The sequence below is a fragment of the Tubulanus polymorphus genome, chromosome 12, assembly GCF_964204645.1.
Source record: "Tubulanus polymorphus chromosome 12, tnTubPoly1.2, whole genome shotgun sequence".
NCBI classification, from domain to species: domain Eukaryota; kingdom Metazoa; phylum Nemertea; class Palaeonemertea; order Tubulaniformes; family Tubulanidae; genus Tubulanus; species Tubulanus polymorphus.
Window position 1 is genome coordinate 3,382,952 of NC_134036.1, and position 23,109 is coordinate 3,406,060.

A 23,109-nucleotide genomic window follows, 5' to 3' on the forward strand; every position below is an offset into this window, starting at 1 on the left:
TTTCCGACCGGTTATGTGCGACCAAATTGACTGATACTGCGTCACAGCTGTGTCAGAAAAAGGGCCTTCTGTAGTACATTAAATACATAATTGAACGGTTAAAGTCGCTGTCTAGAAATGGCTGAGATAAAAATCCTGAACTCTACAATTCGTGGCCACTTGCCTCGAAATCAGGAAAAGTTGGGGAATAGTCAAGGAATTTTGTTTAAAAAAAGAGAGCTAAAAATCATGGAAAGATTAGGGAAATTAGTTGAGATTTCTAATTCGCGCACAAAATCCAACAGTTTCCATCTCTGACTGTGCAGATCAAGAGTCAAATAATAGTAGCCACCCTGATCTAGATGAACGCTTTTAGGAAAGTGTGTTGTTGGAATGCTGATATATCTGGTTTTTTGAATTTAAAGTATCTCAGGTGAAGTTCTGAACACATGTGAATTGCGCAGATAAAATGTCTAATGTCTGGTGTTTGTAGTTGAAATGTCTTTTGTCTGGTGTTTGTAGTTCAGGTGATGTTACGAAAATACACGCGAAGCCTTGGTGATCAAATATTCAAAAAAAAAGTCTCAAATGTTTTAAGTCTTTGGGCTGGTTCCTCAGTTGAGACTTAAGTCCAAAAATGATCTTAAATTTTAAGACCGGTGTTTAGTTATTAGATTGGTTTATAGAACTAAAATGGTCTTAAATTGGTCTTAAGTCTAAGCCATGACTATGGAACTGGGCTGTGGGTTGATTGTCGCATTACTGTGGACAAAAACACCATACGGTGCGTGCAAGTGTAGTATTTTTTTTGTGAAAGGAATATACCGGTAGTGAATATATCTGTCGCATATGTGTCACCGAAAATTTGTAGCAAGTTTCATATGGTCTCAACTATGTTTGTCACCAATATTGACCTAATTAGGGAACCTGGTGATTGTTTACCTCTCTCTAAAAATATACCATCATAGATCAGGGCAGTGTAATAAGTTACACATTACACTTCCTGCATAGATATAGAAATGAAAAGTTATTAGGGATGAAAATGGCTTTAGAGGAGTTGATCCAGGCTGAATAAAGGGGTTCACATATGAAAAGGCACTTTTCAGTAGTTAAAAAGAATAAAAGTTTGAAAATTGAGGTAGATTTTTATGCAGTTTTAGCGCATATTAGTGCTTTAACCCTACTGTGGACTTTAGTCATAAATCAAGTAAAGAGTAGCTCTTTAAATATAAATGTTAATACCAATTCTTGGTATGTAGGTTTTCGTTGTGAGATTTTCTCGCTTCGGAGAATTTTCTTTCTCGATTCTGTTTAATTCTAGGAAATATCCGAAACGTTTATGGCGTGTTTTTTTCCTTTACTGTCGTACTTCAGTTTTCAGCGAGTCATCACTTTGGCCGAACTGCAGAGATCCCGCCGTCAGTTCATCACCTACACGAAAGTGCACACGGTCGACGTTCCCAAAATAGCGAACTTGTTCGTTCAGTATCTCAACAACAGCGTCAAATAAAACCGTCGTTTACCGCGTAATTATCTTGTACGATCTTCTTTTTAATCGTTTTGTTGTTTGAAGAACTCAAAACGGGGAAAACTAACCACTGGTTGAGGCGCATGTTTTTTTTCCCATTTTCGTTTCGAACTAAAAACTTAATCCTCAAGAACACACGTCGTGTTTCGACGATCACTTCGTCATTTTATTTCATTAGATGCATGCCAAAGTGTGGGCGAACACCTTCTGTTCATTTTGAATTTGAAAATGTCCCGGCAGGAACGCACGTGAAGTATGGACAATCGAGAAGAAAGTCGTTTCATGAATATCGACAGTTCTTTTCCTACCAAGTTTGCGTTATGAAATTTGTTCGATTTGAAAGCCAACTGATATTTTGATATCGTACTCGTTGTTCGCACTTTATTTTCGCATATTATATAATACAGTCGAAACACATGCATCCACAGTTACACACTGCACTATCAAGCGCACATATCGTTACCAGTTAAAAAAAAACTTTATCAATATCAATACAATATATGAGGAAAGCGAACTCCTAACGTGTATAAAGTTCAATGGTCATTGGCACGTTGAAAAAAATCTTTTTCGAATTCAATAGATAATCTCAATAGATAGAATGAAGTGAATACAATGATTGATTGTAGCGTAAATATAGAAAATAGAAAAAGAAGGCCTAACGATCAGCATTGCTTCTGCACACGTCGTGGTCTGCTGTAAACAGCACCGATTTATGAAGTCATTTGATTCGCATAACTCTAATATCATATCATGCGTAATATTATGTATCATTCCTAAGATGGCATTATTGGATCACGATATAAACTAAGAAGGACTTTCAGTGAATGTTGAGGATTGTTATGTACCGTTTTATCTATATGAGCCCAATGAAAAACACCAGTGCATCGGTAAACTGAATGGGAGGTGCCTCAACGTGTGTTTTAGCACTTTGAATTGAATTGAGCAGACGCCTCTAGTGTGAATCAAATCAGTCACTGTTAACCACTCCACTCGGGACTTAACTGCACTATGCACAGTGAAACACAGTGTGCTCTTAATCTTCATCTAGGCACGTTACCAAACGAATTTGATAAAATTATAGTTTTGAATGTTTAGGTCAACAGGATTGTAATAAACTATTGAATAGATATACGAAAACTTAACGTGCCAACGACCTTAAAATGCTACTGCGGAAGTTGTTTCAGCTGTGGGAATAACAAGGAAACAGTTCAATATATATTTATGGAAAATTGTATCGTTTAGTTTCTCATCCAAAATTTATTCATCTTTCTACGTATCTTTAATTGACGTGGGAGATCGCTTTCCACGCCCGTTTTCAATACATCTACAGGCACATACTACGAAGCATACTCAGGATTTCGTGACCTCGATAAATGTTGATTGACAAGCTCATAATTAGGTACCCTAATCGGAAAAAAAGATATCTGTTCCGAATGTAAATGACCAATAGTAAAAACAGCGAATACATTTCAGATCATACAGGAATGTGTGTTAGAATTATTAATACTCTCATCGGAAAAATGCTAAAAATGCTTTTATTTTGATATGATCACATTGTAAGAAACCGTAAATACCCTTATCTAGTGTCAAAAAATAATGTCAAATATCAAAAACATAGCAAAAAGATTCGTCGTCTCATTTTAAGTCACAGGAATGTGAATTAAAAAGCCAAAAATGCCATTGATATAATCGCAATCGTAATGGTGATGATGGAATAAACATCGGTTTCTGTACCACTGAATGTGTATGCAGGTTCCTTACTGGTTGTTGAGATCATTGTATGAGTTTCTGAAAAAAGACAAGGAAACATGACTATAGAGATATCCAAAGTTTTCCAAGACAAATCTTCCATTGTCAAATTATATTTTATATTACTGTCTGAAAATTCTAATAACTGAAGGCTAATTTCAACGACCGGATCGTCTGAATTCGGGAAATAGAGAACTTCCACTGGTAAAAGGATTAGATTATATTACGGTACCTTCATTTGGCACAATGGCTGTAATTGTGCTGCATTGCTTGTTTCCTTCACCGAACTGACAGCAAACTTCCATCGAATCGGACGCTTCGATTTTCATGCGAATGGCCCGTCTGCCCGATTCGTTCGGACACCCGGTGACGTTGATGTTAAAACCTGAATCGGAATCTTTGCGGCAGCCGCTTACAATCATTTTTCCATTCACTGCGATGATGATGTCTGATTTTATGACGTTTGCTTCCTTCGCGTAGATCGTTGAGCACTCGACTACCACTGGATCTCCTACCTGGCTTATTGGAAGAATTCGGAGATCAACCACATCTGTGGGGAAAGATTTAATGATGTTTTTAAGGTTAAACGGGCAATTGTCTTCTTCGGGAAAATGGGGTGGGCAATTGTATTCTTCAGGAAAATGGGGTGGGGGAGCTTTGTCTCTAAACTTAAGCTAAAGGATGCCACTTGGAACGTTGTACATACCGATGCTGATAGAAATACTGGCACATGCTTGTCCACGACAGCATGTGTAGACACCTGCATCTCCTAACATCATGGCGTTCTTAGTGACATCTATGCACCCCTCTTTTGAATCCGATCGTCGCCAACCTTGTTCAACTTGCCTCTCGGATGCGATCAAGGTGTTACTGGGTTCGTGCAGCAGCAGAAGGCTTGCTACCTGGTGATTCGGTACACCTAGGTAATCGCAACGTATTCGGAATGATGCGCCGTGACGAATCGGGGATTCCGGATATGCAGATATTGTCATTTTTCCTGGAATGGAACACTATGCTTGACTAGTACATGGGCGTCCCAAGGATTTTTTTTTTTTGGAGGGTTCGTTTTTAGGAATAGAGGTGTCTGGGTGTCCTCCCCAGAACATATTTTGTCTGAAAATTCAAAAAGGGGGTTCGTTCGAACTGCCGAACCCCCCCCCCCATCCTAGGGACACCCATGTAGTACCTAGAAATAATGCTGATGAACAATTTTGCTACAATACAGCACCAGAATACAGTATCACCTCTTCCTCGTGAACCTAACTGACAAGTCTGGCATCAGAACGCATCCCAGTCTTCGACTGAGAAAATCTCGTTAAATAGGATTTTTACCTCTTGCATCTAGAGGACATTATGCTAAGCAGGTTGGCGCTGGTAATCCCCTAAAAGATAATGTTAGAAATGATTCTGCTATAGTATGAAATGAATCTTAAAACACTTACCTGAGTAATTTTCGCTCTTATTATTCGACACTGAGCTTTCGGACGAATTCAGAATTACGAGAAAAATCACAATGATAGCTTGGATTCTTCGAGAAATAGCCATTTTGCTAGTAGAATGCCGGCTCGAACAGCGCCACCTGTCATGAATGAAATTATCTGCGTATATTATTCTATTGAATTGTGTAGGACACAAAAAATTAATCTAGAATTAAAGAATTCAATTAAAATCTTATTCTGTCGTTTTATTTATGGATTGAATATCGTATTTAAGTTTATAAACGATTTTTTGATCCCTTAAACACACTAGTATAGAGCTGATATAAAATGGCGGACACTTCCTGTTTTGATATATCACGATTTCCATCGGTTTCGATCGAATCCCATATTTCTCTTTACTCCAAAAAGTTCGAATCTTGCTTTCCAGTGATATCAAAATGTTGGAATCCGCGTCGGGGCTTGCTTAAAATTGACTATATTGATGATATCTTATTTGCAGCAGTCTCTTGGATGTCAACGTCAAAAAACCTTTGACACCAACTTCGAACTATGCAAAAAATACCACGTATAGTATGCTAGAAAATAATGCCATTGTAGTCACCATTCACTCGTTCATTTAAATGCAGCTTATCCTTTATGAGAACTTGGAACGTCGTTTTGCCTAAGTGCTTTTAGTTTCGAAATGTCCTCATTTGGTTTTTCTAGCCTGATCTATATATGTCTGATCGTCGAAATCGTTAAAAATTAGATTACCGTCACGAGTTCCAAATATCTGGAAACTTTCCAAAATTCCCGCGCTATCTTCACTCAAGCATACGCCTTCTATCATTTCATTTTTCGATTTTTTCTTATAAATCCTTTCATTATTCATTATGGCACCTCTCTGTCGCTGTTGGTGTTTACTTCCATGTTTCATGATGTTTCTAGCTTGATCCGAATCGATGTGTTTGAGTGCGTTTATTATGAACCTTCATACGTATTGTCCAATGCAATATCTAATACATATTTATGCCTAATATATATGCTGATTGCCAATAATATAAATTAAAAATATGGAGCACTACTTTCGGTCAATATCAGCGTCATCTATATTTTGCTTCGAAAGTCTCTGTTGTTATCAAATAGGTATCGTACTCCATCTATGGCCAAAAGATTGCGTGACATGGGGACATTCGACAAATCCAATTGAGTAACGATTATTTAGAATCGTTTCGCTTTACGAGAGCAATAGAAACAACGACCATTAAAAGCACATTTCTTTAATTACATCCACCAATATTTACAGAATTTCGAAACGAATCAAAAATATCATTTTGTTTTCTATATTTTCAACTTTCTCTATGAGCGTGATGGTATCTACAACTAGCTCTTCACATAATGAACCTGGTATTCTCGAGATTCATTCTTGAGCTCATTGGCCAACGTAATACCATAATCAGTCCATTAGGACATATTGTCCAGTCACATGTGTACGGTAAATTTAGGTCATTTATTGTACGTTTTGACCAAGCGCTTATAGGCCTATCAACGTTTTTCGTCAGAATTGCGAATGGCAAAAGTTTTAATGATGCATCGTTACGAAACTATTTTGCATTGTAACTCATCATTCATTTGTTCGAGCAAGTGTAACTCATCATTCATTTGTTCGAGCAAGTTGGCCATTGGAGATGGTGCCGTCTCCAATTCCTTTATGTCTGTAGCTTCCTCCTTTTTCCCAACAACTTGGAGAATGTCACCATACGTCTACTACTCGGCACGCCGTACGTCATTAGGCGATTTAGCGGTCACGTTCGATAGATCCTGCGCACCATCAACTGCTGCAGCAACAGCAGTGGTGACGGCAGACGTAAATCGGAAGCGTCGATGTCATACGATGTATCAGGAGGAATTGAAGTAACAATTAAAGAAAGTATCATCCTTGTAGTTCGCGCGTGTTTTATTTCTTGGAAAGTTGTTTGAAGACCACATATAATAGATGTAATAAATAAATGATTAAAGAGAATTTCCTAACGTGGTTCATGTATAAAATCTAATAATGCTGCACAAGTTGTTTTGTACAACACCTTTGTATGATTACCTAATATCGGGTGGAATTGCTAAACAACAAGGAAGCAATTCAATATGTACGTCTAGTATTAACTCCTAGTTTTAATTGTGGGAGTTCACTTTCTACACATACACACCCACTGGTCGATCCACTCGTTTGAATCTTGGAGTGATCATTTGACAAATGATTACTCCAAGTTTGAATAAAGAGTCTTTGATACACGTACAAACATATTCCAAAGCATATAGATTTGATAAAAAACATTATAGCAAAAGCTAAGATTTAACTATTCAGTTTTTACAGGAATGTATCATATTCGGTAATACTTCATCGGCAAATAGCTAGAACTGTATTTGATATGATCATAATGATAATCGTGACGATAAGGTAGACGCCGATCGCTGTGCCATTGTCGGTGTATTTGTATTCAGCCTCCTTGTTTGAGATCTGTTTCTTCTGAGTATCTGAACAGAAAGAAAAGGAAACATGGCAAAGTGAATATACATGGATAGAATTTATTTCCCAATTGAAGAGAACTGAAAACTTCCCTTCATTAATATGATTGGTAACGTACCGTATGGATTATCCATGCTATTTGTTGGAGTTGCAACTCTAATGTTGCGGCATTGTTTCGTAGCATCACCGAGCTGACAGCAAACTTCCATAGAATCAAACACCTTCTTGATTCGAAAGTGAATTCCTTTCTTTCTAGTAGGGCGATTCCAACACTTGTCAATCTGGACGCTGTTCTCAAACTGAGGAGCAATGCTGCAGCCGCTTACTATTATTTGGTGGTTCGATGTGGTGACGATCATTTCAGATTGTTTCAATTTGTTGGTCTCGCGATCTGTGTTGTTGAAGTCGTAGACAGAAGAGCATTCTACAATGACCGGATTTCCTTGGTTCACCTGGGATTCTGGATGGATTCGGATTTCTACGACATCTTTGGGGAAAAATAAAATGAAATGTGATTTTATATAATTAAGTAGTGATTGTATATAACTAAAAGACCATTCTTCTTCTCAATGTCGATTCAGTGACAAAATGATTAGTATCTGATGTCGACCTTCTCATTCTTAATGATTTCAAAGATTCAACGAAATTATGATCAGTTATTGTCGAAGATCTTCTTTTATTCTCAATAGATTCAACAATTCGTTGAATTTATGATTAGTAATTGGCGACTTTCTCATTTCAAAATAATTCTAATGGCCTCTATGTCATGTCTCCAAAACTATAAGCTGAAACTGATCACTCTACGCACCAATGCCAACGACGATACTGTCGCATTCTGTCTGATAGCAGCATTTGTATTTGCCCGCATCTCGTGATGTCATTACGTTCTTTTGTACATCGACAGCAACCACTGACTGAGTAAACGATTTCTCCTCGGATTGCGTTCGCAGCCAGCACGTGCTGGGGTCTGATTTACCACCCGACGCTAAAAAGATTGATTCTCGTTCCGTTTCGCGCGTCAGAATTAAGTCGTTCATCGCCGGGTAATGGGATATTCCAGGGTGTTGGCATTGTATCCTTAATGATGTCCCATGGCGAATCGGTGGTGAAGGGTCCGTCTTTATCGTAACTCCTCCTGGAATAATGAAGAATTGGTTTATTCAGGAATACAAGTCCGTACCCCATAGCAATATCAAAATGGTGCCTATCCTGAAGCCGGCATTGTTGGTACATTCTTAAAACGATACTGGTAAGATGGGATCTCTGCTTCCAGAATCTCATGTTTTTTACCCTTTGGTAGGGTAATCTTGGAACAGCCCTTGGTAAAAATTGGACATGATGAAATTCCTCATCACAAAAGATTGCAAGAAAATATGTTGGGGGAAAGGAAACATTTGGTTGAATCTTGTCTTTGTCTTTGCAGTACATTTTCCTACCTGTATGATCGGGATTATGTTTCACTCCACTACAGGACTCTGCGATTCCAGGCTTCAAGCATGCCAAGAATAGAGCGTATGGTATAAAGGACCATAGTAACGCTGTAGTCTTCATCTGTCTCGTCTGTTAAACGCCCATCTATGCTAATAACCGTTTCCTGTATAATTTCGAAACTTCGATTAGGGTTTTTCCAACAGGGTCTATTTCACATCTAAACGCCTTGAAAATCCTTCGACATGAATATTCAATCATCGATTTGACGATGGGAAGAGTTTTGATCATCGAGAATAAGGCACATACCTTAGGATTGTCAGCTAATCGGTTTTAACCCGGTTTTGACAAAATCCTCTTTCCGTCAACGTCGGTTGGATCTACTTTCGGTTTTTCATATCATTGAAAACGCCGTGCGCCTATATTCTTCTTCCACAACATCCAGCGCCATCTATCGCCTTTCCAAAAGATTACATGGAATTAGAACAAAAAAAGACGACCATTCGACTATTCAGATCAACAATCATCTTTATTCGCTTTACAACAAAATAGAAACAACGACCATATATTATACATCTCTATTTAAGTACATCCAACAATGATTACAGAATTTCTAACAAATCAAAGTGTATTTTCTACATTTTTGGCTTCCTCTAGGAGCGTAATGGTATCTACAACCTGCTCTTCACATAATAAGTTTGGTATTCTTGATATTTATCCTCTAGCTCACTGGCCGACGTAATGCCATAATCAGTCTACTAAACATATCACCCCGCCATAGATACACATTTAATTGAGGTCACCTGCGACCCATTGTATATTTGACCAAGCGCGTACTACGCTTATATCAACGTTTTTCGACAAAGGTGTTAATGGCAATTACTTCAATGATGCATCCTAACCAAACTATCTTGTATTTGTAGGCTTATCATTCATTAATGTTCAAGCAGGATGGTCATTAGAAAAGGTGTCATCTTCAATTCCATTTTGTCCATGGCTTCATCCCTTTCACGACAACTAGAAGAATGTCACCATACTATTACCCGGCACGCCGTACGTCATTTTCGGCGATTTATCGGTCGCGTTCGATAGATCCTGCGCTCCACCAACACCAGCAGCAATAGCAGCTGTGACGTTAACGACGCTACCGCCGGCGTTATTACGCTGTTTCGTAGCTACGGCGTCCATCGGGTCGATTCGACACCGCGGCGACAAACGGAAGTCGTAGGCGTCGACGGTGGCGCCGACGTCGTACGACTTGGGTAACGATCGCCGGTGGACGAGTTGTTGTCTGGTTGCTGGAGGTAACGTGCTACTGTAACCGCTCGACACAGTCGCCGAACTGTAACCACTGACAGCGACGGCCGCTGCTGCTGCTGGTCGCACGTGCGTATATTTCCGCGCTGATGACGCCTGTTTCGTTGTTGCGGCTTCGGTTCTCGCCGATTCCTGGTCGAATTCGCGCGCTGCTACGATCGAAGGTGGTGCCGATCTAGTTTCGCTGTTCGACGAAATGTAATATTTTCGGTTAACTTTACGCTTCTTGGCATTGTTAACCTGAGCGGCTAGTTCACCGGAGTCGACCATGTACGCCGACGAGGTGTTCGACTCGTCGGTCGGCTCCGACGAATTATCGGAATTGCGCGGACGCGGGCGCAATTCGGGCACCGGATCGGACTGTTCCATGATCAGGAATCCCAACCGCGTCGATCGGAGTTGCGAATTGTCCGATTCGTAGTTCGTATACTCTCTCATAGACGGTGCATCGGAAGCAGTACGCGAATGTCTAATTGATGCCGTGTCCGACGCGGCGCTCTGACGACGAGAGCTGTTCGCGGACCCGGGACCGGACCGCGAGGATATTTTCGCGTTAATCGCCTGTTGGAGGTTGATGTTACCGCGACGGAGATCCTCGGCGTAGCTCCTCAGACTCTGATGCTGCTGGTTGGGTATTCTACCGGTTCGCTCGATATCGCTGTCGTCCTCGCTGTCCAGGTCATCGTTAACGCTGGACAGATAATACGCGTTAGGAATGGCGTTCGTTCTCGCCTGGTGGTCCCAGCTCATTTCATCCAGGTCGTACACTTCATCTTCACTCTCACCTTCATCGTCGTCATCATCTTCGAAAAATACCTCATTTCTGTTATCATCATCATCATCATCATCATCATCATCATCATCATCATCATCATCATCATCATCATCATCATCATCATCATCATCATCATCATCATCATCATCATCATCATCATCATCATCATCATCATCATCATCATCATCATCATCATCATCATCATCATCACCGTCATCGTCATTCGCAGCATGTTTTCCTGCTCCACTATAAGCGCGTACCTGCGGAGTAGCGTCGCGACTCACTGCTTCTTCTTGTATCGGTGACAATATCTGATCGGCCCGCGACCCGGACGAGTCCTCATCCGACCTTGTGCTCCCGGTAGCGGCCGCGGCTCCGTACTTTACCTCGATCTCTTTCCATTTAGTGTTCACTTTCTCGAGAATTTTACCCATTCGCGCGTCGACGTTCGCGTCCGATGTAGCAGTCGCTGGCGTTGTTTGCGTATCCGTCGCTAGACGGCGCCTGAACATTTTCTCGTTACTCTTATCGATATCGGACGGTAACGTGTATTCATCCGCAGCCAAGAAAACCTCATCACTACTCTTAATTGATTGTGTATCGGCGCTGTTGTTAGCTACCTCCTGCCCGTTGTAAACCCGATTGCCAGTTTCCAAACCGCTGTCCGATTTCGTCGATCGCTTTTTAGTTCTCGATGACGACGATGATGGCGTCACTGTCGTCGTCGAATCGGTCATTTTACTAACGTCTTTATGATTGTTCGAAATGACTTTTATTTGCCAGCCGCTGGCAGCATCTTGCTCCTCGTCGACCAATGTACTACTCTCCGATTTAGCTTGGCGTATCGGCACGGCGGATACCGATGCGCCAGCGACTGATTCGGGTAGTGCGCAGAGCACCTGCGCAGTGGAGTAAACGTCACGTTTGTAGCGCGATACGGAGTCTGAAGCGCCCGGTTTCATCTCCCGAAACGCGGACGGTGTTCGTGTTTCTCGTTCTTGTTTCGACGTCTGCGAGTCGTCGACGTCTGTCCCGATGGCGATCGATTGCGTCATCGGTGAAATCGTCTGCACCGATCTGTCCTCTAATGACGGCGGCAAGGTCACCGATACGTGCTGACCTAGTTTCGCTTTGATGTGCAACGATTCCCTGAAGAAGAAAAGAAGGCAGTTTGAGATTTTGCCATTCAATAAAAAGGAAATTTTTAGAAGCAAAGGAGGAGGATGAAGATGCGTTGAAATTTATGAAGTTGAAGAAAGAGACGAATTTGATGCTGGAAGAGATGCGGGGATATCACAGGAAGAGAGTCAGGTTGATCTTGGAATGGTAAAGAGAGAAAAATTAGAAAGGCATATTTACTTCGGTTGAAGAGAGATATGCCAAGAAAATATAGCATGCTGGATACGGGCATGAGACTAAAGACAGGTGGGATCAGGGAATAGTTTCCGTAGAATTGAGGATGGAGAAGATAAACTGCTAGCGCAAGATAAAGAGCATCGATGCTTAAACCAATAACATCTTTGATAACAATTAGTATAGCACCAAAGTCTACCATAACATAGTATATCAATGATATCATTAACATAATCATTATAATCATGAGCACGAACATGCTGCTGTCTTCAAATATCATCATTTATATTATCATTACTATAATTACCTGAGTTTTTTAACGGCTGTCTGTTGTTGTTCGCTTATAGGAAGCAGACTCGGTTCGGGGTAGGCGCGCATCTTGCCGGCCGACAATTTGATGGCGGAGATTTCACCTTCGGCCGTTTCCGAGCTGAGGCAGGTGAGTAACGCTTCCAGTTTTCTCATGGCGGCCGCAAGCGTTTCCTCGTTTGTCGACCTGCAAAGGAAAAAACGTTTTATTTCGAAACTTGGCAAAAATACCAATACATCAGATTTTGAAAAGTCAGTTCAAAAGCTAGACATTGTTTGGGAACAACCAATTTACGCGATTTTCCTTTATTTGTTTGCATAACCACCAAAATCTAGTTTTCCTAGATTCAAAATTTCCAATTATTCAATTGTAGATTCAATTGTGGAGTTATTCGCCTTGAGCAGTATGGTTGGAACGAACGGTACAATTCTCGACGAAGAAGAAGCGGTGCATGAGTTTGTTTATCTATGCCACCCCCATTTGGCGCTCCCACTCGATTAGAGGGACTGGATGATATGGTATATATTGGGCGATGCTGTGGACAAAGTTATGCAGGAAATAGTAGCTAGGATATAGGTATGTCTGGAGAGATGGTTGGACGGAAGGAAGACTATTATGATGTAGGCTAGGTGTTAAGAGATGGAAGGGAGAAAGTAAAATAAGTGTATAGCATTACAAAGGTGGAGATATCTCAAGTTTATACGTAAAATATTTCGGTTTAACTTGACCACCGCTCACTCACTCACCCTTCTGCATTACTAGCCGTATTGCTGTTCGACTGTTTTAGGTGCTGCAGTATTTCGAACAGATCCGCTTTCATCGGTAACATCAACATCTCCGAGAACGTTATACAACGATCTAGCAGCGTCTGTAAGTCACCTACCATACTCTTATACCTGAATATAAGATAACAGATAATGCTGGAACAATACGAAGTACCAGTTCTTGTACGCCCCATCCCACCCTTGCTCATGGTATACACTGAATACCAATTACGGATATGACCTTTGAATTTTTAGATAAGATGAGAAACAATTTTTGTTTTGCATCAGTGGTATGTAATCAGAACAGTACACTTTCATCAAAAAAACAAATTCGTACGTGTAAAGTGGTGTGGAATACCCGAAAAGATGGTGATGTGGCCCTTTCAAAGAAGGTCTTTTTATTCGATATTATGTATAATTTCACTTTAATCTATTGACGCTATATTCTGATTAAAGACCAGATGCATTAGGTGACGTCATTAGGTGTTTCGTGTTTGTAGCCATGTGTAAATCAGTTATCTCACCTTTTCCCGATATGTTCCGCCGTAGCCATATCTTTAGCTATATCCAGACACACATCGACCCAATCTACAGTATCTTTCGCGGCATCTAGTTCGTCCGCCGGTTTACGACCTGCCGCCACCGCCGCCAATTCGTGGGAAGCCGATATCTCATCGCCTTCCGCGACCGCACCGATAGCCGCTGATGACGACACAACGCTACTGCTGGTTAGAGGATTTAACTTCAGTTCGCGTATAAGCGCTTGTTGGGCAGCGTTTCCGCCGTTGCGGTGGCTCCACGATAGATCGGCGTACGTGATCTCCGGGGTTGAATCTAAAACGTTGCCGTTGTTGAAATTCTCGTATTCGTTATCGGCTGCTTCGGGTTTTCCTTTGAAGTCGAAAACCATATCTTTCGGTATCATTTTCGGCGCCGGTTGCGGCAGAGTCTGTCGCGGCGGGGGTTTCTTAACCGTCGCTCTAGTGGCGCCAGCTTTCCTGTTGTTACTATCCCTGGTTTGGACGCCTCGGAACGTTGCGTTGCTATCCGTTGACGAATCGGCCGACACGTTCAATTTCGGATCGTACGCCAGCGTTTTCAGTTTTTGCCGGAAGTTCTCTTGTTCTTTGCTCGTTTCCGGCATCGGGAAGTTGTCCAGGTAACTGGAAGTGCCTATGAACAAATCGAAATCCAAATCGGAAGCCGACATATCGGAGTTTTGCGCGGTCGCATTCGTGGAAGCCCGTTGCGCGGACGACGCGTGCGAGCGTGTGCTCCTCGTTGCCGGTGTACGGGCGAGCCCCATTGGTTCGGTCGACACCATCGACACGTGATCGAAATCGTCATTATCGGCCGCCATTCCGTTGTGGCGTTGATGCTGCGGCGCGGCGTCGAATACCGGCTGCGTCTGATAGAGAATGTTATTGTCGACGACGGCGCGACGGGTCACCGCGCGACGCGGGCACATCTTCAATGACGACGGTAGTTTGATTTTACACATTTTTGGCTTTTTGAACCGATTCCTGATTTTCCTGTTCAACGAACTGGCGGTGCGGAAACGCCTCGGTGCTGTACCAGCAGCGGCAGCTGGCGCCGCACCTGTGTTGGTACTATTAGCGGGACTGGTGCGTCGTTCCTGCTGTTTGCTCCCTCCTCCTCCTGCTCCTGTGGATTTACGTTTATAAATATGAGTTGATACGTAACGAACGTCGGAAAACTCGACGCGCCTTTCGCAGACCTCGTATTGTGGGTCGGCGGTCGGGGATTGCGATGTTGACGGCTCCGGACAGCTTCCACCCCCGGCAGTGCTACGGGTGTTGTTGCCGCTAGTGCCGCGGTTATTGCTGCTGCTTCGGAAGCTGTTCGTACGCGCGGAAGAGCTTTTCGTCGAAGCGCTTCGAGACAGGAAATCTGAAACCTGCTGGTGAGGATGTTGTTGCTGTTGTTGTTGTTGTTGTTGCTGCTGCTGATCGGTTCCCAGTAAGTTCGAGAGGGCGATGTTGAAGAAATCGTCGACCTCGACGGCGTCTTTACCTTTACGTTTGTTCTTCCATCGTTTACTCTGAAAGTGAATGATAAAAGTAGATGAAAAATTCGTAATTTTTGCAAGGTCTTCACGAGGTACTCTGGGAACCGTTTGGATCCACGTTGCGTATCAGTCTTTCGACATGATGCTCTCTAGGAACCGTTGATGATATTGAATCTTTCGGTGGGAGCATAGGGACTGAAACATCCGCAGATTGTATGTCTTTCTACATGAGATGCTATGATCGTTTGAAGATTTCGATGTCAGTCCATTTTGTGGGCTAGGGAGCATAGAGACCGAAGCATCCAATCCCTGTTTTAGGTTATTAGGGGCTACAGTTGCTCAAAAGTTGGTTAAAGATAACCGGCGGATAAAAACTTTTGATTGTCACTATGTCAGCTATTCACTGGTTTACCCTAACCAACTTTTGAGCAACTGTCCCCTCGCTGTTAGTATGAAGTTCTTTATTTCATTATTTATTACAAAGTGTATCGAAAAATGAAGGACAAAATTATCAAATGCATAAACAAATCTAATGTATAGATTAAACATAGCGCTATCCTGATTTGAAACATAGTGCTGCTGTAGGGAACCGTGGTTGATTTCTCTCACCTTTTTGATGGACTCATGGTCCGATTGGTTCGTCGACGGGTACGAATCGAAACAGGCGTCGATATTGTCAAGCGGGAGATTCTCGAGCTCTTCGGGCGTCACGCAGTCCGGTATCAACGCGTCCGCCGCCAACGACCAACGCCCTCTAGTGGCCAAGATGTCTTCAATAAAGAATCGGGAAATTATTGTCAGGAGGACGCGATGGCCAGTTCTCAAAAGTTTGAATTAACCAGCGGATAGTTGGCATACTGAACCCAATTCTACAGTTCTGAGTGAAAATTTGACTTGAAACTCGAAACATTGAAAATGAACTGATCTACTCTAACTTAAAACTGTGGAACTGGTTCCTGGTAGTCAAAATTACATTGCTATCATAGAATTTGTCTGCCAGTTAACTCTAAATAGCTTTTCGGCAACTGGGTCCATTCCGGTAGGCACAGGTACTGAAATAATTGATTAACACCGCTTACCTACGCAAGCCTCGGGGTTCTCCTCGGGCGAGGCGGTCTCATAAAATTTCCCCGGGTTATTGAACAGCGGAGGGTTGTTCTTACGCGGTTGGTATTGTCTCCAAACCTCGGCCGTCATTTTCCGACTCGTCCCCGGATCGGCCGACGAACATCCGGGTGATTCTTCCGTCTACAGTGTCCGGCTACTGGAAGATTCGGAACTTATCGCCGCAGCGCTCTGTGGAAGATGAATATTTAGACGATTGTAGAATTATTGGACTCAAAACGGTTTGATTTTGTGGATGTTACTATTATATTTCTCATTTGGATTTGGCCTGCAGCACCCAAACTGAAGGACTTAGTCTGATCCTAGTTGCGGCCAATTCTCTTTGTTAATAGAAAGTGATTAGTTTCCTGCTGAAATCTTCTGAACTAAAAATATTTTACTGCGCGTAAAATATGGAGTCTACTCGAAATCTTCAACTCCGCATTTGATGTTTAGTACAGAGACGGAGATCATTGTTTTTCTCGAACTATTACTCAGTATTTGACACCAACTCTGGGTAGAATTTTACCAGTCTCAGCTTTACGGCAGTAAGATACAGAGTCTACTGTATTTCACAAACTATTACTCAGTATTTGACACCAACTCTGGGTAGAATTTGACAAGTCTCAGCTTTACGGCAGTTAGATACAGAGTCTACTGTATTTCACAAACTATTACTCAGTATTTGACACCAACTCGGGGTAGAATTTTACCAGTCTCAGCTTTACGGCAGTAAGATACAGAGTCTACTGTATTTCACAAACTCTTACTCAGTATTTGACACCAACTCGGGGTAGAATTTTACCAGTCTCAGCTTTACGGCAGTAAGATACAGAGTCTACTGTATTTCACAAACTATTACTCAGTATTTGACACCAACTCGGGGTAGAATTTTACCAGTCTCAGCTTTACGGCAGTAAGATACAGAGTCTACTGTATTTCACAAACTCTTACTCAGTATTTGACTCAAATTCGGGGTAGAATTTTACCAATCTCAACTTTACCTAGCAAGAGACAGAGTTTACTGATACACTCTTATCAATGGCTCCAAACTGTGTCGAGAGACGACAAATCTTTCGTTCAAACTCAGGTGGAATTCTATGAGCAGGGAGGAAGCTAAGTTGAATCGCGATAGAAATATTGATTCCAATCAGGAATTTGTCATTCAATATTTCTATTCTATAGGAATTGTTAACATGCGGTTTTTATCCCAGCACTTGACACAAATATCTCGAGTATTGAATAACAAACATATTTAATATTTGTATAATAAAGTATTACAGATGTATGTGTGTATGTACCTCAATGATGAAAACACTTTTTTTAACATATAATCGACGCACGCAGTAAAATGTATAATAATGTGTTGATAGTAAAATCGAAATTTCCCCGAATTCATAAGATTTTCGAGCGATCATCTTTTTGGAAATCGTGCTTTTGCAAAATTCTTCAGAAAAATCTAAAGTACTTATAGAATAACAGGGGAAAATGGTAGAGTTTGAAAAGGGTGTTCGTAGAATTTCAGCTGATTATATTTCGAGTTGAAATTCGACGCGAAAAATACTGATTTGTTTTAATAGAACATCGATTCTAGAGTTAGGAAAATTGCTTCATACCTCCGCAAGTAGCGTTCGAATTCAATCTTCGATTTTTCAAGCTTTTTCCATTTTCTTCATGTCCGCTATCAGTGATAACGATCATTCGCGTCCGTACTTCTTCTGTCGGCTATTTCTTTCCGACTTTTTGTTGCGATCGGTGCAATATTTCTGTACGGAATTTTTCCCTTTGCGATGTATGTAAAACTGTATTCCGGTATGAACGAAATAGATTCCCTCTCCGCCCTAAACTTTCTCCTCTCCAATTAGCGCAACGACAGTTCCGCCTCTCTCGATTTTATTTCATATACTCCGATATTTCATATTCCGCATCCTTCACTCTCTTCGCTCCAATCCGACCTTAGGGTGCTAGTCCGCTATACCGCGCCGGATATCATTCCACCTCTATCTCTGTATCTGGCGTCTCTGCGCGTATTTACGGGTTTGGTTTGCGGGTCGAATTTTCACATTCGTTTTATAGATCTAAATAAATATCCATATGTATATACTCTCTATTATAGTCATTAGCTAGCTTTAGTCATTTAAACGTGTACATACCCGGTTTACAACCCGTGCCTGCAGTAATGTATAGTCTTCTTTATATCAGGTATATACAAATGGTGTATGTTTCTTAAAAGAATTGAGCCACCCGCCCCCACTCTGTACGTGTAGATTCGATTCGGGGGTATTTAACCGTGCACCATTCGGGTGCCCGCTTCGACGGAATTTCGCCTTAAATGGCTGTTTAATTATAGATTCCTTTAGCGCTGGTCTGTTAAGTAATCGAGGTCTATCGAGGTTAAGTTATACTATAAGACAGCGGATAATCTTGTGTAAGGCTATTAGTCATTATTGTCGATTCAATTTTCAGTAGTCTACGGCTTACTTATTAGAAAAAGCAGATAACCCTGTGTAATCCAATTCAGTTATTAAATTTCTTTCTTTTGAATTTCAATAATCAATTTCTTCATCAAATACCGAGGATCCCGTGAAACAATCCCGCAATTAAATTCTCGTTTGTTTGGTATCGGATCTATAGTTTATTAACATAATCTGTTAATATACACTAAAGTTTATTCCCCGCAATCCTGAATACCCGATTTCTTTGTTGATTTAGTAAACGCAATGAAATGGCTTGGGTTACGAAAAAGATGATTTCTTATTTATTCGGTCCAAATGATTTCACTTTGAGCGGATTTATGAAATATTGTTTTTTATCGTTTTTTATTTTAACAAATGAAAATCGCTTTCTTTTTATTTCAATAGATTCAATGATGATGGAGAAAAATGGAGATGGCCCCGAAATGAATGACAGGACTACAACATTCCCGAGGGACCAGACCCGTCTGCCAAGGTACAAGTTGTAGGTACAATTTGAGACCGGTTTTACGGCCGCCTGACGGTTGAATGGTATATTCTCCTTCCATTTTTTTCATGGCTTGCGTGGAGGTAAAATATCTTTTGTTTATGAATATTTACGAACGAGAAATAAAAATTGAGACATTTTTAATAACACAATAAGGTTATTTACAGTCATGTATGATATATACCATTTACGATACACTACCGGGATCGTATGAATTGCGACTAGGACGCCATCTATTAGAAACGTTCACGCACTAATGTAAATAACCTGTGAGTAATTATCCGTGTTCTAGGCATGTTCCTGTTAATACGCGATCGCGGTTTAACGATTTCCTACACAAGCAGAAACGTTAGCTTCTCGACGACGACCGCTTCGATAGGCAACGTTTTACGCGCACATCTTAGAATGGTTTTGCTTGATCACCGTTTTATTTTACCTATGGAAATCTATACATATTTGCACAATCGTCCATGTTGGGCAAGCATTTAAGCGAGGAGGCAGCGCTGACTGTTCTCTTTTTCAATATATCAAGTAGGTCTTTGTTCTTTCGAGGACTGGCCTCACGACGCGAAGGAAATCAGTACTTGGCCAATAAACAAGAACTGGGATATCCTACCTCATATATGTTCATCTGCTTCAGTAAAGATATCTCTAAAGTAAAAATTATCGTGTTGCGCTAGGGCCCTGTTTTATAGACCGGTATAACCTGTGACCCCGGGGTAAACTAAATTGAAAAAATGAATTAATTTAGGCCCTAAGTTGAAGGTAATACCAGTCTGCAAAACCACCCCTCGGAATTAGACATTTCACCAGTGAACAAAAAACGGATCGTCCACACAATTTTGAAGGACAATCAATTGAAAATGAACTTCAAAACATAAGATATTTTAGACATTTCTATCAGCAAACTTGAAACTAAAAAGTGTCGATTTCACACTGCGATGGCGAATGTGAGCTGCACTGCAAGGGTTAAAGCATCTATACGGAATTCTATGCGCGGTAGAAAGATTGATAGATAAATGTTTGAGTAACACTAGCATCATAGAGTTTTTGAAACTCTATGAACGTCAATCGGGGATAGAGATGTTAATCAATAATTTTCTGGATAACACTCCGCCTCATTGCTATTGAACCTCGAAGCATCTGGGGTGTAGAAACGTTATCATCACATACATAATCATTTTGGATAACAAAAATACTGTCAATATTTAGAACAAAAAGAGGCCGGGTTAGGCGTTGAAGTTATTGGGAATGAGAAGGTCGTCATTAGTAACTGATCATAATTTTACTGAATCGTCGAAGTTATTGAGAATGAGAAGGTAGTTTTTACTTGTTATAACTAATCATTTCATTTATGAGATCAAATGAAAAATTTCAAATTTCATGTTTACACGTGACGTCATAGTATTTTGTCCGAATGTGAATCTTTGAAACAATGATCCGTTTCACTGGATTATTGAATATCTTGTTCTAGATTTTCGTATATCGAACGGGAATAACAGACGAATTTTTCAGTTGATCGGCCATTGACCATTGTGACGTCATTACGAGAATGCGAATAGTCGGCGAATATGTTCGAATGTTTACCGGTCACAATCGGGCGGACCGGATGGCTTAGTCGGTCGGCGACTAGCGTGTCACCGCTGTGGCCCAGGTTCGAGTCTCGGAGGAGGCGGGTCAGGATGTGGCAATTGATCTCCGGTAAGCGGGCGAGTCGAGAGTACTGTCCTCCCTGGAATGAGGTTGCTAATGCGTGAGTCCTACAGAATATCTGGCGTGGGGTAAATTATGTTTAATTCAGTCGTTTCTGGCTGAATTATTTATTTATCCCACAATGCCGGTCCAGGTTGCGGAGTAATTCCCCCAGGGACCTTCGACTTTTTTACAATATTAGTTTGTTATTTTAAGTTTAGTGGTGAGGGTTTGGGAAATTTTTATATTTATTTAATTCCTCGAACTGAAGAAATCCAAGCGAGAATTCGGTGGTATCTGCATGCAACGCGGACGGTGATCAATCACTCAACTGATGACAAAATTTCGATGATTTTTAAACGTCACCAAATTCCAGTCAGAGTAGATGTTCACGCGGCAATGTCTGGTGAACGTCTGTATAAAATCGGCTTCAAAACGACTCTATCAAATAGAGAATAACTCACTGGAGACCTGACATACGCTCTACTACACAATAGTGCCGCGTGACTGCACAAACCCTTAAGCAAACTTCAATATCCTAAAGCAAAACTCGAAAATAGTAAAATTCAGCCGGTACTATAGTTCAAAACCAGACGTAAATAGAAGGGAAATCTACACTAAAGTTTGTTTGATAGTTTAGATAAAATTTCAGCGTACAATTTTAGGCTAAAATCGTAGCATTCGATATTTCTATCTTTAACAATATGTGTCTCTATGAATAGTCGAATTAAACTCGATGACCTGTAAGCCTCATTGAAAATGTTTGGCACGAATTGAATGGTTCTCGAGGATTAGCGTCACGTACTCGGGTCTGTCACAGGAATGCGCGATCGAGCTTTCTGATTGATCCAATCCGGTCGCATCGATGATGCACCGTCGCTGATTGGTCGACGTAGGTATTAGAAGCGCGGTTCGAGCCTCCCGATGCCAGTCCGAGAACCGATGTCCAGTGATGAAGGTCAATCTATAAGAGCTCTGCAACAAGGCGTGAAGAACGTGTGGCTCCAAGCGAACAACTTACTAATTAGCGGCTGATGATGTTAGGAGAGACTGGAACATGAAGGAATTTGTGACGCCTAGCGATTGAGAACGCAATATGAGACTGACGGCTGTTGGTGCTGATGATTGCGGAGGAGTTCCCGATCTGCTGCTGCTGCTGATGCTACGGCTGCTGCTGCTGTTGATGTCGGATACTCAGTTGCTTATGAGGACGAGTTGCTGTTGTTGCCGATTTCCGATGTTCTATTTCAAATTACACACATTTTGATCAGGTTAGAAATTTCATATAGAATTCAAAACTCTGAATCAAATCTTGCGAAAATTATTGCGTTTTGATTGTTGAACCTAATTCGGCTTAATTTGAATCGAAATATTTCAAATCGCTTTCCTCTGGATTATATTAGTCGCAATTTTATACATTATGAATATTGTCTTTTTAGGGTTAAACCGAAACCAGTTCGCTACTACTGACAACTACATGTACACGACTTGTTTGTCGCAACGTTCTGAAATAGTTTGATGCTGCTAATGCTGCATTGGGAACCGCATCAACCCACATGTTTCGGTATCTTTACACTAAGATAAGGTAATTATATTAAACTGCACCCATCCGGAATCGTTTTCCAGTTCATCCGATTTCTTTTTCAGCCGGCAATATTTGAGTTACAACAAACCTCGAGACGCAGACTCTACTCCGACTACGGCACCATCTTCAAACCTCGAGACGCAGACTCTACTCCGACGACGGCACCATCTTCAAACCTCGAGACGCAGACTCTACTCCGACTACGGCACCATCTTCAAACCTCGAGACGCAGACTCTACTCCGACTACAGCACCATCTTCAAACCTCGAGACGCAGACTCTACTCCGACTACGGCACCATCTTCAAACCTCGAGACGCAGACTCTACTCCGACGACGGCACCATCTTCAAACCTCGAGACGCAGACTCTACTCCGACGACGGCACCATCTCCACTCCGTCTTTATTTCGTTTTGCCGCATGTTATAAAGAAACGTGTAAATAAATAAACGTCTATATATAAATTATTCGTCTTTACTTAAAATCTCTGTCTCGGGCACTTTGCCCCGGAAAGGACTCTTCCGCTTACAACTTCTCACGTTCAAGGAAAGGACAAAGTCAAAAAGGAAAGGAGAAACGCAAAGTACAAATCAAA

At 41.4% G+C, this 23,109-nt stretch overlaps 4 protein-coding genes across 6 annotated transcripts in view; 1 reads left to right on the forward strand and 3 right to left on the reverse strand.

Annotated features, from left to right (window-relative positions):
- The window catches only part of LOC141914286 (protein KTI12 homolog), a 28,719-nt gene extending 9,536 nt beyond the window's left edge, over positions 1-19,183 (forward strand). Inside the window, exons 9-13 of the mRNA XM_074805570.1 lie at positions 1,349-1,505; positions 12,419-12,510; positions 12,755-12,957; positions 13,169-13,251; positions 19,140-19,183. Of these exons, the coding sequence (XP_074661671.1) occupies positions 1,349-1,489 (141 nt within the window). The 3' untranslated portion in view covers positions 1,490-1,505; positions 12,419-12,510; positions 12,755-12,957; positions 13,169-13,251; positions 19,140-19,183. The remainder of the gene's footprint in view (positions 1-1,348; positions 1,506-12,418; positions 12,511-12,754; positions 12,958-13,168; positions 13,252-19,139) is intronic.
- On the reverse strand, positions 1,822-5,687 carry LOC141914241 (uncharacterized). Of its 3 annotated transcripts, none has more exons than XM_074805508.1 (5): positions 5,449-5,687; positions 4,699-4,835; positions 3,963-4,253; positions 3,489-3,806; positions 1,822-3,295 (listed from the first exon to the last, which is right to left on the reverse strand). In XM_074805508.1, exons 2-5 carry the CDS (start codon positions 4,799-4,801, stop codon positions 3,168-3,170), a joined length of 840 nt encoding a protein of 279 aa, XP_074661609.1. In that variant the 5' UTR covers positions 4,802-4,835; positions 5,449-5,687; the 3' UTR covers positions 1,822-3,167. The 3 variants fall into 3 exon arrangements, with proteins under 3 accessions (XP_074661609.1, XP_074661608.1, XP_074661610.1); XM_074805507.1 differs by having other exon boundaries at positions 4,699-4,834; positions 5,037-5,687; XM_074805509.1 differs by lacking the exon at positions 5,449-5,687 and adding an exon at positions 5,003-5,022.
- Positions 6,032-9,063, reverse strand: LOC141914014 (uncharacterized). The gene is made up of 5 exons (XM_074805259.1): positions 8,936-9,063; positions 8,635-8,792; positions 8,007-8,333; positions 7,317-7,685; positions 6,032-7,206 (listed from the first exon to the last, which is right to left on the reverse strand). Exons 2-5 carry the CDS (start codon positions 8,747-8,749, stop codon positions 7,070-7,072), a joined length of 948 nt encoding a protein of 315 aa, XP_074661360.1. The 5' UTR covers positions 8,750-8,792; positions 8,936-9,063; the 3' UTR covers positions 6,032-7,069.
- LOC141914189 (uncharacterized) lies at positions 9,164-18,329 on the reverse strand. The gene is made up of 7 exons (XM_074805455.1): positions 17,895-18,329; positions 16,254-16,470; positions 15,784-15,944; positions 13,670-15,207; positions 13,128-13,277; positions 12,379-12,567; positions 9,164-11,867 (listed from the first exon to the last, which is right to left on the reverse strand). The coding sequence occupies exons 2-7, from the start codon at positions 16,369-16,371 to the stop codon at positions 9,644-9,646; spliced, it is 4,380 nt and encodes a 1,459-aa protein (XP_074661556.1). The 5' UTR covers positions 16,372-16,470; positions 17,895-18,329; the 3' UTR covers positions 9,164-9,643.
- Positions 19,184-23,109: the final 3,926 nt, after the last annotated feature.

Excerpts from the sequence above, each read along its gene's own strand:
- LOC141914241 (XM_074805508.1), bottom strand. The coding sequence starts at position 4,801 with ATGGCTATTTCTCGAAGAATCCAAGCTATCATTGTGATTTTTCTCGTA. Across the intron at positions 4,254-4,698 it reads TAAGAGCGAAAATTACTCAG|GAAAAATGACAATATCTGCA; the intron begins GTAAGTGTTTTA and ends GTTCCATTCCAG. Across the intron at positions 3,296-3,488 it reads AGCCATTGTGCCAAATGAAG|AAACTCATACAATGATCTCA; the intron begins GTACCGTAATAT and ends GTCTTTTTTCAG.
- LOC141914014 (XM_074805259.1), bottom strand. The coding sequence starts at position 8,749 with ATGAAGACTACAGCGTTACTATGGTCCTTTATACCATACGCTCTATTC. Across the intron at positions 7,686-8,006 it reads CAGTATCGTCGTTGGCATTG|ATGTCGTAGAAATCCGAATC; the intron begins GTGCGTAGAGTG and ends TTTTCCCCAAAG. Across the intron at positions 7,207-7,316 it reads TAGCATGGATAATCCATACG|ATACTCAGAAGAAACAGATC; the intron begins GTACGTTACCAA and ends CTTTCTGTTCAG.
- LOC141914189 (XM_074805455.1), bottom strand. The coding sequence starts at position 16,371 with ATGACGGCCGAGGTTTGGAGACAATACCAACCGCGTAAGAACAACCCT. Across the intron at positions 15,945-16,253 it reads GAACCCCGAGGCTTGCGTAG|ACATCTTGGCCACTAGAGGG; the intron begins GTAAGCGGTGTT and ends TCTTTATTGAAG. Across the intron at positions 12,568-13,127 it reads ACGGCTAGTAATGCAGAAGG|GTCGACAAACGAGGAAACGC; the intron begins GTGAGTGAGTGA and ends TTTCCTTTGCAG.